The following is a 14868-nucleotide window of genomic DNA, read 5'->3' on the forward strand; positions in this document are numbered from 1 at the left end:
TAACTCCTTCATTTGTACACGCAATTGCTTCATACGAAATTTTATAGCATAGTAATGATCAGCAGAATCCATTTCTAGCCAAAAAAAATACCCTTGAACATTCAAGTCTCTTTGTCTATGAAAGGCGATTTTCAGCCCACTGTGTGACGCTACATTATTATTGAATAGGTTATAGTTTATCAAATAACCTACTTTGTTCAGAGATTGTGAACAATGCGTTTATTTATTTAGCCGAATTCAACTACAACTTTATGTTGTTGTGTAAAACAAGAAATAGCCATTTAAATCTGTTTTTCAATAAATCTATTTGAATTTTGATTTTTTCCGTGAATGAATGAATGAATGAATGAAAAATGAATTAATGTATAAATGAATGAATTAATTAATGACTGAATGAATGAATGAATGAATGAATTAATGAATGCAAATCTCAAAAAATAACCCACTTCCCGACATCCGATCGAGCTGAAACTCGCTAGATGACTGCATTCCTCCAAATGGATTAGCGCCAAGGGTTTAGCTTCCCTGGATTTGATAGCATTTTTAAGTAGATAATATTATTGCTCTTGAAGAAACAATTTTGTGAAAAATTGTCCAGTATAGTTTAAAAGTTAATTCCTTCCATAAAAATGAAAGGACAAGTTGCGCTCTTCTTGTTTTTTATAACCATTGCCGTCGTCATTGGTCAAGGTATGTAATATTGATAAAGTCAACACCTATCCTAATGTATAAATTATATAATTAATATGTAAATTTAGCCGACTTAGCTTCGTGCTTGCAATAGTCGAAGAATTTCAATGTTTTTTCTTATTAGTACCAGGAGTATTTAGAAAGTAGTTTGAATAGAAAAAGAAGTCGGTGACGCCCGAGGAATATTTTACACAATATCTCTGCACTGGAAAGAGATACAGAGTCGAATTAAATTCGATGTAATGTAGTTTCTTAACAGAAACATTGTGGTATACAATAGTGAATGGTGGAAGAAGTTTTAGACGCCCAAGAAAGACATTATGGTCCACTAGTTTAATAAAGTATTGCTAATTATTCTATCGGTATTGTTAAAATTCAAAGTATTGAAACTTCCTTTGGAAATTTCTAGAGTAACGCATAATGCAGCTTATTTTATGGAGAAATTAAATTACACGTTTCTCAACGATTTGGTAGAAAATCATACAGTTTCGTAGCATGGAATTTAATATGTCTCCCTCTAAAAGATGTACTCAAACCAGGAGTCACTAATATTTGACTAGGAAAACATTTTCAAAATCACAAATGTATTCGGAAGTTAACTAATTTATTCGAAAATAAATTTTACCACTTATTTCTGCTTTCCAGATCTACGATCCCGGGGCGCCTCATTCCGAAATGACTATACATATGACATTCGGACGAAATATTACTACAAGGAGGGCCCCGAGGCCAAGGTATGGAAGGCCGCTGTATTCCACTGCGAGGGCGAGGGTGCAGAGCTAGCCATCCCTTCCAGCGAGGCTGAAATGCTGGGCATAGTGAGACACATGAGCGACGCCGCCAACGTCTGGCTTGGCATTCACGACCCCAAGGCCGACGGAAAATTCAGGATGGCCAATGGTATGTAATTTTTTTTATTTATTTTTAATTGCCGGCAACCCGGGCGTTTATTCCAATGCCATAGTCAAAATTACAAACATGAAAGTAACCCGCCTCACTAGAAGATTTCTGTTGGCGGGTACATATATATGCTTACACATACACATACAGTTATACAAATATATACATGGAGCATTCCATATATAGTTACATAAAAACAGGAATTTCGTAGGAACTTTAAATTTACATAAATGGTAGCGTCTAAATCTCATAATAATAATAATAATAAATTCTTTATTCCAGGATGTGGGGAGGTTAGTGCAATCCCACACATCCCATAGAGGATATAAGTACAAATAGTATTTACATATATTAAAATAAATAAAAAGATATTAAAAAATTAAATTAAAGCAGAGAAGCACGGGAATCCATCGGATCTAAGATTGTGGGATCAAGTATCTTTCTCCAATGGTCTTCAATGCTCTATCCTGAAGTCAGACGGGATTCTATGATAATAATGTTTCTGGAATGGTTTATCCTTTCCCTCAGTCCTGCAATCCTAGTTCTTAACAGAGCTGTAAATCCTGGAACTCGCCCTTCTGTAAACATTGAGGAGGCACTGCAGTGCCTGGGGAGTCCGAACATCAATCGGTAAGCGTTGTTATATTGCACCCGAAGCCTTTCCATTGTTCTTTTCTTGAAATTAGTCCAGAGCTCGCATGTGTACAGGGTGGTGCAAAGGCTAAGAAGAGCGTCCTTTTCACTCGTGGACTACAGAGCCGAAATCTTCTACTGAGCATGTTACATTTTATACTCAGTACACGCCTCTGCCTGTCAATATCTTCATCATCCGTTAACTTGTTGTTGATTATATGTCTTTTAAATATTTTGTGGTTTCTACTGTTTTCAGAATCTCACCATTCAAAAAGACTGGGGGAATGTTTTTTGGGCCTTCCCCGTGTTTTATGACCAACAGTGCTGTTTTTTATTATAGATCATATTGGTTTCGTGAGCAAATTCTTCACAGATTTTCAGGAGAATTCTTAATCTCCGTAATAATAATAACATATCAAAAAATAGTTTAAACAACAGTATTAGGTATTGTGTCACATAAATATTTTGTGACAAGTGAAGTTCTTGCTTAATTGGGGTTATTTTGTCTATGGTGTTTTTTTTTTGAACTTTGGCAATAATTTTAAGGAAGGAAGGAAAGATTTGTTTATGGTCACTTCCTCCCCGTCCTGCTTGGCCAGTGGGTCGTGGATCCAGTCACTCGCCTTTTAAGGGGTTTTAATCTGAGTTAATCATGTGAATAGAAGTTATTATTTTCTTTCAAAAAGGGCGCGGGGTGTTTATCCTTTCACGAATAGTTCGTGTTGGTTATTATTTCTAGTGGGGATTATGGAATCCCGCTTTTCATCCAGTGTTGGCCGTTGGTCATATTTGTATACTCGTGTTTCGGAACTGAAACCGTAAATGGATCGGTCCTAGCTATAGCTAGTAGTTGATGGCTGAGTATCCCCGCGTCGCGAAGGAACGGATTGCTGTTCCCGAAGTCTGTAAGACGAGTCTGGTCGGTTACCACGTGCTGCAGACCTGATGTCCCTGCAGGCACGCGTTGTAGGAGTTGCGTCCTCCCGTTCCACTAAGAGAAGGATGTCCTGGCTCCGTAAGAAGAGTCTGGTTGCTTGCCTCGTGCTGCAGGCCTGATGTTCCTGCAGGCGCCCGTTGTAGGAGTTGCGTCCTCCCGTGTCCACTAAGAGAAGGATGTCCTGGCCTTCGTCCCGGGTCCGTTCCCCGCTACCGACAACAAGTTTTCGTTCGCCACTCGTTGTTATTCCTTCGTTCCTCGACCACGTAAAGTTAGTTTAGTTTGGTTCAGGAGTCCATCTGGTATGTGCCTTACTTTTATTCCTATTGTTACATGATTATTATTTTGTACTCCTTTGTTGTAACTTTTGATGGTTTCAATATAATTTCTGTTAAGAATTTACTCTTATTATTTCTGATCACCCAACTTACTTGACAGGAAATTAATCCCACAATCATGAGATTGAGGTCTTCGCTCTACCGTTTTTGTATACATTGGAATGTACCTACATTACTTTTTACACCCCAACAAACTTTACCATTACAATTGATAAACTAGGTATGTGTAAAACATAAGCAGTTTTAATAAGAAAGAGTAAATCTCTATAAATGTAAATAACACATTTATGTAAATAAAGAATAAGAATTAGACTGAAAAGGGATCGCTAGTAACTTGCTGATGCATGCCCTTTTTTGTGTAGTAACCATGTGTTGAAATGTTTAAGTAAACTTTTTGGGTGTTTATGAGTGTTGCAATAAGTGGTTTCTTTTAGGAATGTGTTGAAGATGAAAGGTGCTAGGAAGGATTTGTGCTTTTTGGCAAAGGTTGAATTAATTTTTTGTACTTTAAGTTGATTCTGTGATTTTGCCTTTGTGTTATGTAAGTGAGTTACGTGGCATGGTGAGGATTTTATGCAGTTTATTTGAATGATCTTTTTAATAAATAGTTTCCTAATATCTAGTATATTATATTATATTTTAATAAGGCGATTTTCCGTTGGATGCATATATGATTTTTTGAACATAATCCTAATTAATGTTTTATGAGTTGTGTTGAGGGACTTAAAAAACTTGTCAGCGGCTCAACTCCAGGCTGATAAACCGAACGTTAAAAGGCTTTGACATAGCACGAAATAAACATTTTTTATTTGTTTTTGTGACATGATGTTTCTTATCGTTTTAAAAATAAATGATAATTTACGGATTTTCTTTATGCGGAAGTTAAAGTGAAGTTCCCAGTGAAATTTATGGTCCACTGTTAGGCCTAGATACTTGATGTTGTCAGTATGTTCTATTTTTTCGATGAGGTGGTTTGAGGGAGTATATGGGTGTAGGTATAAAAGCGGAAGGGTTTTTGGTTGCCCAGTGATGGTTTTGCTAAAAGTTAGGTATTTTGTTTTGGAGATGTTTAAGGTAAGTAAGTTTTTGTCGAGCCAATTTTTTATTTCTGACATACCAGTTTCCGCATTTTTGAAGGCCTTTTCCCAACATGGACCTTTGACTAAAATTACCGTATCATCTGCGTAACTGATTATCTTATAGTCGATAGATGCCATTTTAATCTTAGTAAGTTCGATTATGTAAATGAGAAATAGAAGGGGACCAAGGACGCTACCTTAAAGGACATCATACTTGAGTTCTTCCAGATCACTATAACATTTATTCAGTTCAATTATTTGTTTTCTGTTTTTAATATAGCTAATGAACCAGTCGAAGGGCGGTCCGTTGATACCAAGTTTTTTTAGTTTCTCGTACATAATGTCATGAGAGATAGTATCAAAAGTCTTAGCAAGATCTAGAAAGACTCCGATCACCTTGGATCCTTCATCTGTGTTTTTAACAATGTAATTATTTAATTCAGAGATAGCCTGTTCCGTACTCGTTTTAGCTCGAAAACCGAATTGACAATCTGAGAGTAAGTTATGTTTAATAAGGTAGATTAATAGTCTTTTTTCATTGTTTTTTCCAGAACTTTCGATAGTGAATTTAAAAGTGAGATAGGTCTCTAGTTAGCAATTAGAGTTTTGTCCCCAGATTTGTGGATTGACGTTATAATGGCAATTTTTAGTTTATCCGGAACAATCCCTTATCTGAAACTTTGATTGAATATATGTATCTCCTACATGTGGTAATATATTAAATATATTCATACAGATTAATCAATATTTGGTTTGAGATTTTGTCAGGACCCGGAGCGCAATGTGGTTTGAGAGATAAAATATGTTCAGAAATTTCTTTTTTGTTAAGTTTATATATATTAAACGAGTGAATTGGTTGTTTGGTTGGGCTGTGATTGGATGATAGTTGTACTGTAGTGTGGTTAATGATAAGGATTTTGTTTGCTAGTTTTGGGCCTACGTTGGATAAATGAGAATTAATATAATTAGCCCTTTTGTGTGTATCGTTTTTTGTTTCAAGTATTTCACCATTAATTGACAGTTTATTAATATTGTAATTTTTTTTGGTTTTTAAAAAAGCTGCTTCATTAATGACTTTCCAGGTTTTTTTGGATCCTTTCTGGCATTTTCTATTTCATTCCTGTAAAATTTGAATTTAGCTTGCTTAATTAATTTGTTACAGAGATTTCTATTTAATAAATAATCATGTTTTAGTTTACTGTCGTATGGGTTTTTGTTTATTCTCATATGCGTCGTGTTTCTATTGTGAATACTCTTTACTAGCCCTGTTGTGATCCATGGTTTAAGTTTTAATGTTTTGTGAGCGTTGTTTTTGTGAGTTTTTGATGTGGTGTGTTTGGTAATATATATTTCTAGAGTTAGTAAGAAAGCATTAAGAGCTTTGTTCGGGTCTTTTTTTAGTGTTGTGAACCAGGATTCATGACTTATTTCTGTCCTAAGTGATTTGAAGTCCATGACGTGGTGTGTGGTGTTTATAGGCATTTTTGTCAATTTTTTTCAATGTTAGATCGAATGCCGATTGATGTAGTGTAGTGATCGGTGACCGTAGTATAAATAATGGATGAAATGGTTATTTTTTTGGTTTTAGCAAAAATATGATCAATGCATGAATTGGACTCAAGGGAAGTTCTTGTGACAGAATTTATATTTGACTTGAGGCCATAATGACTTAAGAGACTAAGACATTCATTGGTTTTCGGATTGTAATTGAGAATGTTTATGTTCAAATATCGGGCTAAAATGAGTTGTTGTGTGTTGATGTTGTGAATTATCATCCAGAAGTTTTTGAAGGGATGTTGGAAAAGGTGTGAGATTTTTAAAGCGTGGAGGTCTATAAATCACAAAAATAGATAGATCAGATCCTAGTGCAATTTGCTTCCGTTAGGTTTATTTCAGAAATAAAGGGATCTAGCGATTCTGTAACGAAGATAACTATCCCGTCATGTTGGTTTAGTTTGGTAGTAGTATGGAATGTCGAATATCCAGGTAAGTTGATTTAGGTGTAAAAGTCATCTGTCCAGCATTCACTTAAAATTATAATGTCAAAATGGGAGTCGAGGTCTTGTAAAAGAACTGTAAAGCTGTCGAAGTTCTTACGAATGCTCCTAATATTTTTGGAGATTATATTTAGCGAGTTATTTGTTGTGAAATGCTTTGAAATCTTGTGTATTTTTAAATACATGTTCTTCAATATTGGGCGGTTCAAAATCTATATTTAGTAGTGAGTCCATTTGTAATAAATGGAGTTACATGTATAGTAGACAGTAACAAAGATTGTAATCAATTAGATAATACGATGTAAATCGCCGACGTGTTTATTGTTTATTATTTTAGAACTAATGTCAGATTTTTTTTTGTTTGGCTCTTTGCTTGGTCTTCGAACATGTAGCCTGCTCCATTAATTCCCCGCCGGAATAGATGTGGTCCACAGCGCAACTCGTAAGACCCTAGTCTGGCTCGAAGACCTATATTTCCCCTCTGATACACCACCATACAAAATGTGAATCTATTGTAAAAAACTAATGACTTAGTTCATAAAATATAACTATGATATAACAGAAGCAACAATATTTTGTGAGAATAACTTAGTTTATCGGTGTGGATATTATGTTTCTAGGATCGAAAACAGCACTCGCCTTCGAAAACAGCGGACCAGTCAAGAAAAGCTGCGTTGGAATGTTAAGGAATGGAGACTACAGCGCCTACGATTGTGACACTCGGCGGAAATTTGTTTGCGTAAAACATGTTGCCAGTGTGACCAGCAATGCTGGTTGCGAAACCTTTGACATGGGTAAGGAATGGCTTTTCATCAAATAGAACTACCTGACCTCTAATAAAAAAAAAGATTTCAGCAGCAGTGGTTGTAATAGTTGGTTGTTGAAGACTTTAACACTCTAATATTTTTTCGAAATACTTAAACAAGTGATAGAATTGTGGCTAGAAGTTTGATGATTGATACGGATGAATATTTAATTGTGTAGATGAGTCAATATTTCATAGTCTAATGATGGGTTGTTTCGGAGACTTTGAACAATTCATAAAATTTTGAAATTGATTTTCAAGTTTTGTGAAGATTCTATTCAAGTTCAGTTTTTGTTTCAGTATTGGCCAGTTGTTTCACAAAACTGAAATAATTACTTGAATAAAACCTTAACAAAACAAGAAAATCAACTTTGAAATTTGATGAATTCTCTGAAACAACAAATCCTAACTCTTTCAACTTTCGGAGGGTGAAATGTGTAATGTATTATCGCACAATGTAACGAAAGAGAATTGATCATTTTCGATTAACCAGAGAAAGGTTGTGATTAGCCATATACATCTACATTTTGAGTATTTGTTGACAATAACTCTCAGTTGATTACTCATTTGGCCAGTAAGATTCCAAAAAATAATCGTATCCTTTAATTGGTCGTCATTATCTGAAAAACCTTTTTCGTTTCCAACGTTCTCATTCTCGATTTGAAATCAAAAATTATTTATTTATTTCTTTTGATTTGCCTCCGGAATTGATGTTAGGTACCCAATATATAACACAGACAAAAATGTATCTCTTTCCAGAATACTTCTACTCCATAGACGCGGACCGTTGTTACAAAGTGCACACCCGACCCAGAATCTGGAACCAAGCCCGGAGGTTATGTGATCTGGAAGGAGCCAATCTCGTCGTCCTCAATAGCCCCGCTGAAACGGAAATCGTAGTGAATATCTTGAAAGTTCACGAAGCCAGCACTCTCTGGGGAGACTTCAATAAAGAAGTGATTCATCTCGGCTACAAGGATTTGTTGAAGAGCGGGGAAGGATTTGTCACTATTAATGGTAAGTAAGTAATCCAGTATACAGAGTATACTGAAAAATGTGTACAAGGAACTGAACCGGCTGGCACCAACTTAATCAGGGATTCGGGAACAATCTTAATCAGAGGAAACTCAGACTTAGGCCGGCCAAGTCTAATGCGTCGAACACACTGGTTAAATCCTCTTTTCCACATCATTTTTAAATATCCAACCGAAGAATTATTTCATATCTGGTTGTATTGTTGTATTAACCATTATTATTTTTACTTACCATTTGATTATTGCACGTACACAACCAACTATCAGACACACTCACTAAGCAATAATATGCATGATTTGGGCAGCAATTTTGGGGATACTATTGATGTGACTCCATTTATAGTTGTAAGCGTTATCTATAGCAGCAGTTTGCTTAAACCTTAAATGAAGGTAGCGCAGGTAATGTAATTTGAGTGATTATTATATTAGTTTCTATTTCGTTTTATGATTCTGTTACATATTTTAATATGTAAAAGGAGCTCACTTTATCAGTATTACATTAAACTTTCATGTAATTTTCGATCGCCCATTGGGCATATTCTGGTCTCATAATCTATGTGGAAAGCACAGTTAAGCGTAAAACTTCTTCACAGGGTTCCAATCAATCTTTCACAGTTGTGTGATAAAATCACTTCAAGGAAGCCCTATGTATATGTATATCTCTACATCACAAAATGTATGTATTATCTATGTTTCTATATTTCTTTGCTTTCAGGAAATAGCTTGGCTAAGGCTGGATTCGAGGTCTGGGCCCCCGGGCAGCCTGCAGCTATTGGCCCCGGCGTTCAGTGCGGCGGCATGCTGAGGAACGGGAATCTGACCGTTGTGGACTGCAACCAAAAGGCCATTTTCCTCTGCGAAAAGGAACTTGGATCTTCCCACGTGCAGAGTCTTGACGTAAGATTCGGTATTGATGACTGATTGAGCCAGTTGATATAATCGTTCAGATTTTATTTACAATTGTGACCAACTAAAATTGTTCGTTATATCCGTTACTCGTCATAACAGCTACTAGTTATAATAACTACAATTTATAACCGATACTATTTATACTCGTAATTCGTTATAACCGTTTAGCAAGTAACGGTTATAACCGCGAATCACTATAAACATTACCCAAACCTTATTACTGTAATTTTTATTACATAGAGCACAGCACAAATTGACCAAGGTTATTTTTTTTTAATGTCTGCCTTTTTTATATTGACAATATGCTTTTGTTTTAAATTCAAACAATTTTGAATTAATGTTGTTAATATAGTGCATTTCTTATCCTAATTTTCCATAGCTTGGTACAATTCCCGCAATTATTACCAAAAACACAAAAAAATATGTCAATAAAAAAATAACCACAATTAATAGAAGTAACACTTATTTTTAACTTAATTCGTACAATAAATAAACATTTATAAATTAACAACAACAAAAACTTGGAGCTTATTGGTTTCTTAGTTTGGGTTATTTAAATAATATGTGCATATTTCTCTCTCTAAAATACTCTATTTTATCATAGGTCAAGTATGACCCGAAACTATTACCTACGCTACCTTCACTTTGGTTTGAGTTATGTACGTAGTGGGTACTGTAACTTTTTTATAAATGTGAAATTGTTAGATAAGCTTACGAGAGTAGGTCGCTAGAGTGGGTCGCGAGACCCGGGTGCTAACGAAAAAAATAACCCGCTAGCTAAAAAGATCCAAAGGGATGCTTGAGAGCGGATTTTGATGATCGGGTCATTCACGATCGACCCAGGACTACAATATACCTACCTTGCCCCTGCTCAGATTTCGAGGTATAAAATATTTAAGAAAAGCTAAAAGCCAAAAATGTGTAAATTCTTGGTATACCTTATATAATAGTAATAGGCATTAAAATCGCTTGACAAACTGAGTCTAGAAACGTTCGATTTCAAGCACAAAGCTGGTTTTTATTTATTTTGTAAATAATTTTATGAGAAAGCAAAAAGTTAATTAAGTGAAACTGTCACAGATAATCTTAGCTATAATAATGTATTTTTTAAAAGTTGTTTCCTTTATATGTTCATACATTTCTATTGAAAAAATATTTTTTTCAGTTGTTTTGCATTTATATTTTTTACTGAGTAATTAATTTTTTTATTTGTATTCCACTCAAACGAAGCGATAGAAAAACCTTTGATTTATCTAAAGCATACTTTTTGGTATTCATAATGTACACCAATTCGTTATAAAGATTAATCAAAATAGTGATTTGGCATTAAGCTTCTCCTTAATGAATTATTTTAGCAATTACAATTAACGACCGTTAACCAAATGTATCTCCTTAGTTACTAGATAAATATACAAAAACATATATTTGCTCCAAGCACGTCAATAATTGCGGAAGTGATCTAATTAAAATAATAACTGTAATTATCAACCAAATAATATTTTTTCAGAAATTAATTTCCGAGTTGATTTCCAAATGAATTTAATTCATCGGAAGCTTGGAAATTTTTAGGTAAAATTTAAAAAAAGTAGTTTTTAGACCTGACTCTAAATTTTTTCAACCCTTTAGTTGCTTAAAAAAATTAAACAAAAAAAAAAAAAGTAATTTTTTATGCTCATTGTGAAGTATATCCACCGGTTTCCGCTTTTTTGACAATATGTAACAAAAGTTTTTATTGAATGAACAATTTGTTTAAAACCCGTCATTACGTTATTGGATGACTGTTTATGAACTTTGTATACTTTTTTATATTATAATCTTTTGTAATATTGTGAAAATACCAAGAAATACTATACTGCACACATCCTGCCAAAAATCTAGTAGTAATGAAGATGATTTACTATTCTAAATTATTACACTAAATATGATTATAAATATGTTACTCTTTTCAGCCTTGAAAACGTGTTAAGTGTTAAGATAGTAAGTACTATCGCTGTTTATTATACTGCCGATGTCATGAGTTCATCGGGATTACAATAGTCAAACCAATTATATACCAATTTTTTTAACGTATATATAACAATTTGGTATCATCTACATAAAAATAAAGCAATAAAATACGCATTTAGTAAATTGCTAATACAAGAAATACTACGATTGTATTTTCAAATGAGAAGATGACTAAGAATTTGGTTGGAGGGGAAAACACCTTTATTTGAAACAAAACTGATTAAAACAATGAAAACACTTCAAAGGCTTTATTGAACATCCATTTCAAAAATAAATTTTTACTTGAGCCGTTTTTTCCAACTAGAAAGTAAGAATCGCAGCATTTGGACAGTTATCGTAGTAGGTTTTGAGATTTGTGCATTCTTCAGTTTTGGACCAAGAAGCAGAAGGGCAATCCTTGAAAAAAATAAATAATTAAATAAAATTTTAAATGCGATTAAACGTGTTAATATTTAAAAAAAATCATTTAAGTGCTTGCTGTAGCGACCAAGTAAAAAAATAAAAAGAGTAAAATAAAACTTTTTTTATTTAATAACCGTCCTAAATTATTAGGCTCCAAAATTTGATTCTAAAATACATTATTTTAACTTTGATAGAAAGAACTTCGGTTGTGTGTCCAGCGTAACTCTGGTTCAATAAACTCGAATTTGCTATGAATTTTAGTGTGATTTTCAAAATTGGAACTGATCGTGTGAAAAATACTCACTTATCTATTGTATAATATTTTTAAAGATATTATTTTAGCAGTCGATTAGTCAAGATTTCTGATTAGTTTAAAAATAAAATCAATTATCTAGTTACCTTCATCAACATAGTCATTACACAGTAAAGAAACGCTTGTGGTGTGCACTTAGATATTTCAGTATCAGCGTAACATTTCTCCAAGGACATCTCTATATTCGGGGCGAATTGTGTCAAGTTTTGTTGAGCAAATTTTGTGAAAGCCGCCTTGTCAATCTTGTTGTCAGAAATGATGTGGTCGTTCCTCTTCATTATACAGGTAATGTGGTCACACTGGAAAAACGAATAAACACTATAATATATTATTCTACAGTGTTTACTGTTTTGTGGTTTATAAGAACCCACGTTGGTTCCTGGAAGCCTGCAATCAGAATGTTTTATGCTGAAAAATATGCTGACTAATATCTATATGAGTAGTGCATTGTTGAGGCACCGTATTTATCAAAATATGAAGAAACCTACGCTTTGGAGGCAAAGCAATCAGGCGGTTACACTGATTTAGTAGATTCTTAATATTGCGACCGGCCAAACAATACAAAATATGCTAAAAGAATGCCAGAAGATGAGACACCAAAAATTATGACCAAGCTGGTTTCCGGAGCTTTGGAAGAGGCGGATAGATTTGTTGTTGAAAAGGTAAATATCATGGAATGGATTGTGTGGAAAGGATGAACAGTATACATGGAAAGGGTGAATAGACTGCGTGATATCATGTATAATTCCATGGAAAGGATGAACAGTATACATGGAAATGGTGAATAGACTGCGTGATATCATGCATAATTCCATGGAAAGGATGAACAGTGTGCATGGAAAGGGTGAATAGACTTCGTGATAGCATGCGTAATTCCATGGAATGGATGAACAGTATGCATGGAAAGGGTGAATAGACTGCGTGATAGCATGCGTAATTCCATGGAATGGATGAACAGTATGCATGGAAAGGGTGAATAGACTGCGTGGTAGCATGCGTAATTCCATGGAAAGGATGAACAGTGTGCATGGAAAGGGTGAATAGACTGCGTGATAGCATGCGTAATTCCATGGAATGGATGAACAGTATGCATGGAAAGGGTGAATAAACTGCGTGGTAGCATGCGTAATTCCATGGAAAGGATGAGCAGCATGCATGAAAAGGGTAAATAGACTGCGTGGAAAGGATGAACAGTATGCATGGAAAGGGTAAATGGAAAGGATAAATAGAGTAGGTGGAAGAGAATTGAAGCAGGGCGGAAAGGACCGAGGACTGGAGACAAACAGCGAGATCAGGAGCCCAAAGTACAAAATTTTTTTTCTCATTAAATACAAGGCTTTAAGAAAAATTATCGTTGTACCTTGAAGGTCTGTTATATTTATTGCTTCAAGATTTGTACTTACTGATGGTTGAAAAGGTTCAACTCCTGCTTTATATTGGACCAGGCACTCCCCTGCAGCATCGTTGCTATTATAATCTGGAAGATTCGCACAGCATATTGCTCTCTGAAAATAAAATCAAACCAATTGAAAGAAATCTTAGGATGTGCAACCATGGTAAAATTATTTAAAAATACTAACGATTTTTTGAAACATTTTTCTTTGAACATATAATAGTTTAATTGAAATTAATATTTTAAGCACACATATTGTTAGGGCGTGCTTTAAGCTTTCGACACACAGAGGATGTACAGCAAGTAAAACACACAATTGCAAACATTAAAACCAACTTACGGTCGGCGGAGGCATCTTGCAATCCAGCGCTTGCCCGAACGACACCTATTAAATGAGTAAATAGGTGAAAAGTAATTAAGTAATTATTTTGTGGAATATTGTTGAATTGGACAAACACATCCGCTCTCGAAAATGATTCACAAATGACACAATTGACAAAATAATTTGTATCATAACGGTTGTATAGTACCTACGTGATGTTAGATGTAATAATATGATTATTTAAATGTACAGATATTTGAGGTGATTTTGCACAAAAACGGTGCAGTACAAATCATCCAAATTTCAGACTTTATGTCCGGGTTAAATCTTCCAGATAGGAAAAACTAAACCCTTTTTTTTATTTTTTTTATTTTTAAAAGAACTTGTTGGCAAAACTTGTTTAAAAATAAACTGTTTTTATAAACCCAATAATAATATTATTGTATATATAAAAAAAAAAAAAAAAAAAAAAAAAAAAAAAAAAAAAAAAAAAAAAAAACTAAACCCTTCCACAAACTTTTCCACAAATGATCATCTAGTCAATCAATATTATGCAAGTGCATTATATAAGCAAACAAGGCCTATAAATCCTACTGATCCCTCGAAATAAATATTTAAAAAATCATTCGTTATCCTATATGTATTTAAAATGACTGATTTTTGCATTTTTATATATAGATTTTTTGATAGATCTAATACGCCTAAATTTTGAATGAGAGAGCTAGGTATAATGCCAGTAGCCGAAATAACAAATGGTAATATTTTTTATTATTATTATATTTATAGTATGAAGATCTCAATAGTTACGTTAGATATATAATTTGGTTACGAAAATTATCAAGGACATTTGATTGCAATTATATTCAATACCTATCAGCCAAATAATTTATTCCAGAAATAACGCACGTTCTTTAATTTCTATGGGTATTCTATTGGAAATTTTTGACTTATTGGTATTTTCTGACATTTTCGTTTTCATGCAAGACGTAGATATGAAAAGGAAAATATTTATGAAACAATTTGGTATGATAAATTAAGATCCTTGGTAAGGTTCAACTTCATTATTCATGAGGGTCGGTCCTGCTGGTGTATTGTATTGAAGCAGTCCG

The 14868-nt window shown here is 34.1% G+C and overlaps 1 protein-coding gene across 1 annotated transcript; it reads left to right on the plus strand.

The window, feature by feature from the left end:
* Positions 1-556: 556 nt before the first annotated feature.
* LOC149419728 (C-type mannose receptor 2-like) lies at positions 557-11673 on the plus strand. The gene is made up of 5 exons (XM_089637238.1): positions 557-690; positions 1336-1590; positions 7195-7368; positions 8139-8396; positions 9129-11673. The coding sequence occupies exons 1-5, from the start codon at positions 630-632 to the stop codon at positions 9332-9334; spliced, it is 954 nt and encodes a 317-aa protein (XP_089493364.1). The 5' UTR covers positions 557-629; the 3' UTR covers positions 9335-11673.
* Positions 11674-14868: the final 3195 nt, after the last annotated feature.

The sequence above is a fragment of the Hesperophylax consimilis genome, chromosome 11, assembly GCF_061612785.1.
Source record: "Hesperophylax consimilis isolate HC1 chromosome 11, BYU_Hcon_1.0, whole genome shotgun sequence".
Lineage (NCBI taxonomy): Eukaryota > Metazoa > Arthropoda > Insecta > Trichoptera > Limnephilidae > Hesperophylax > Hesperophylax consimilis.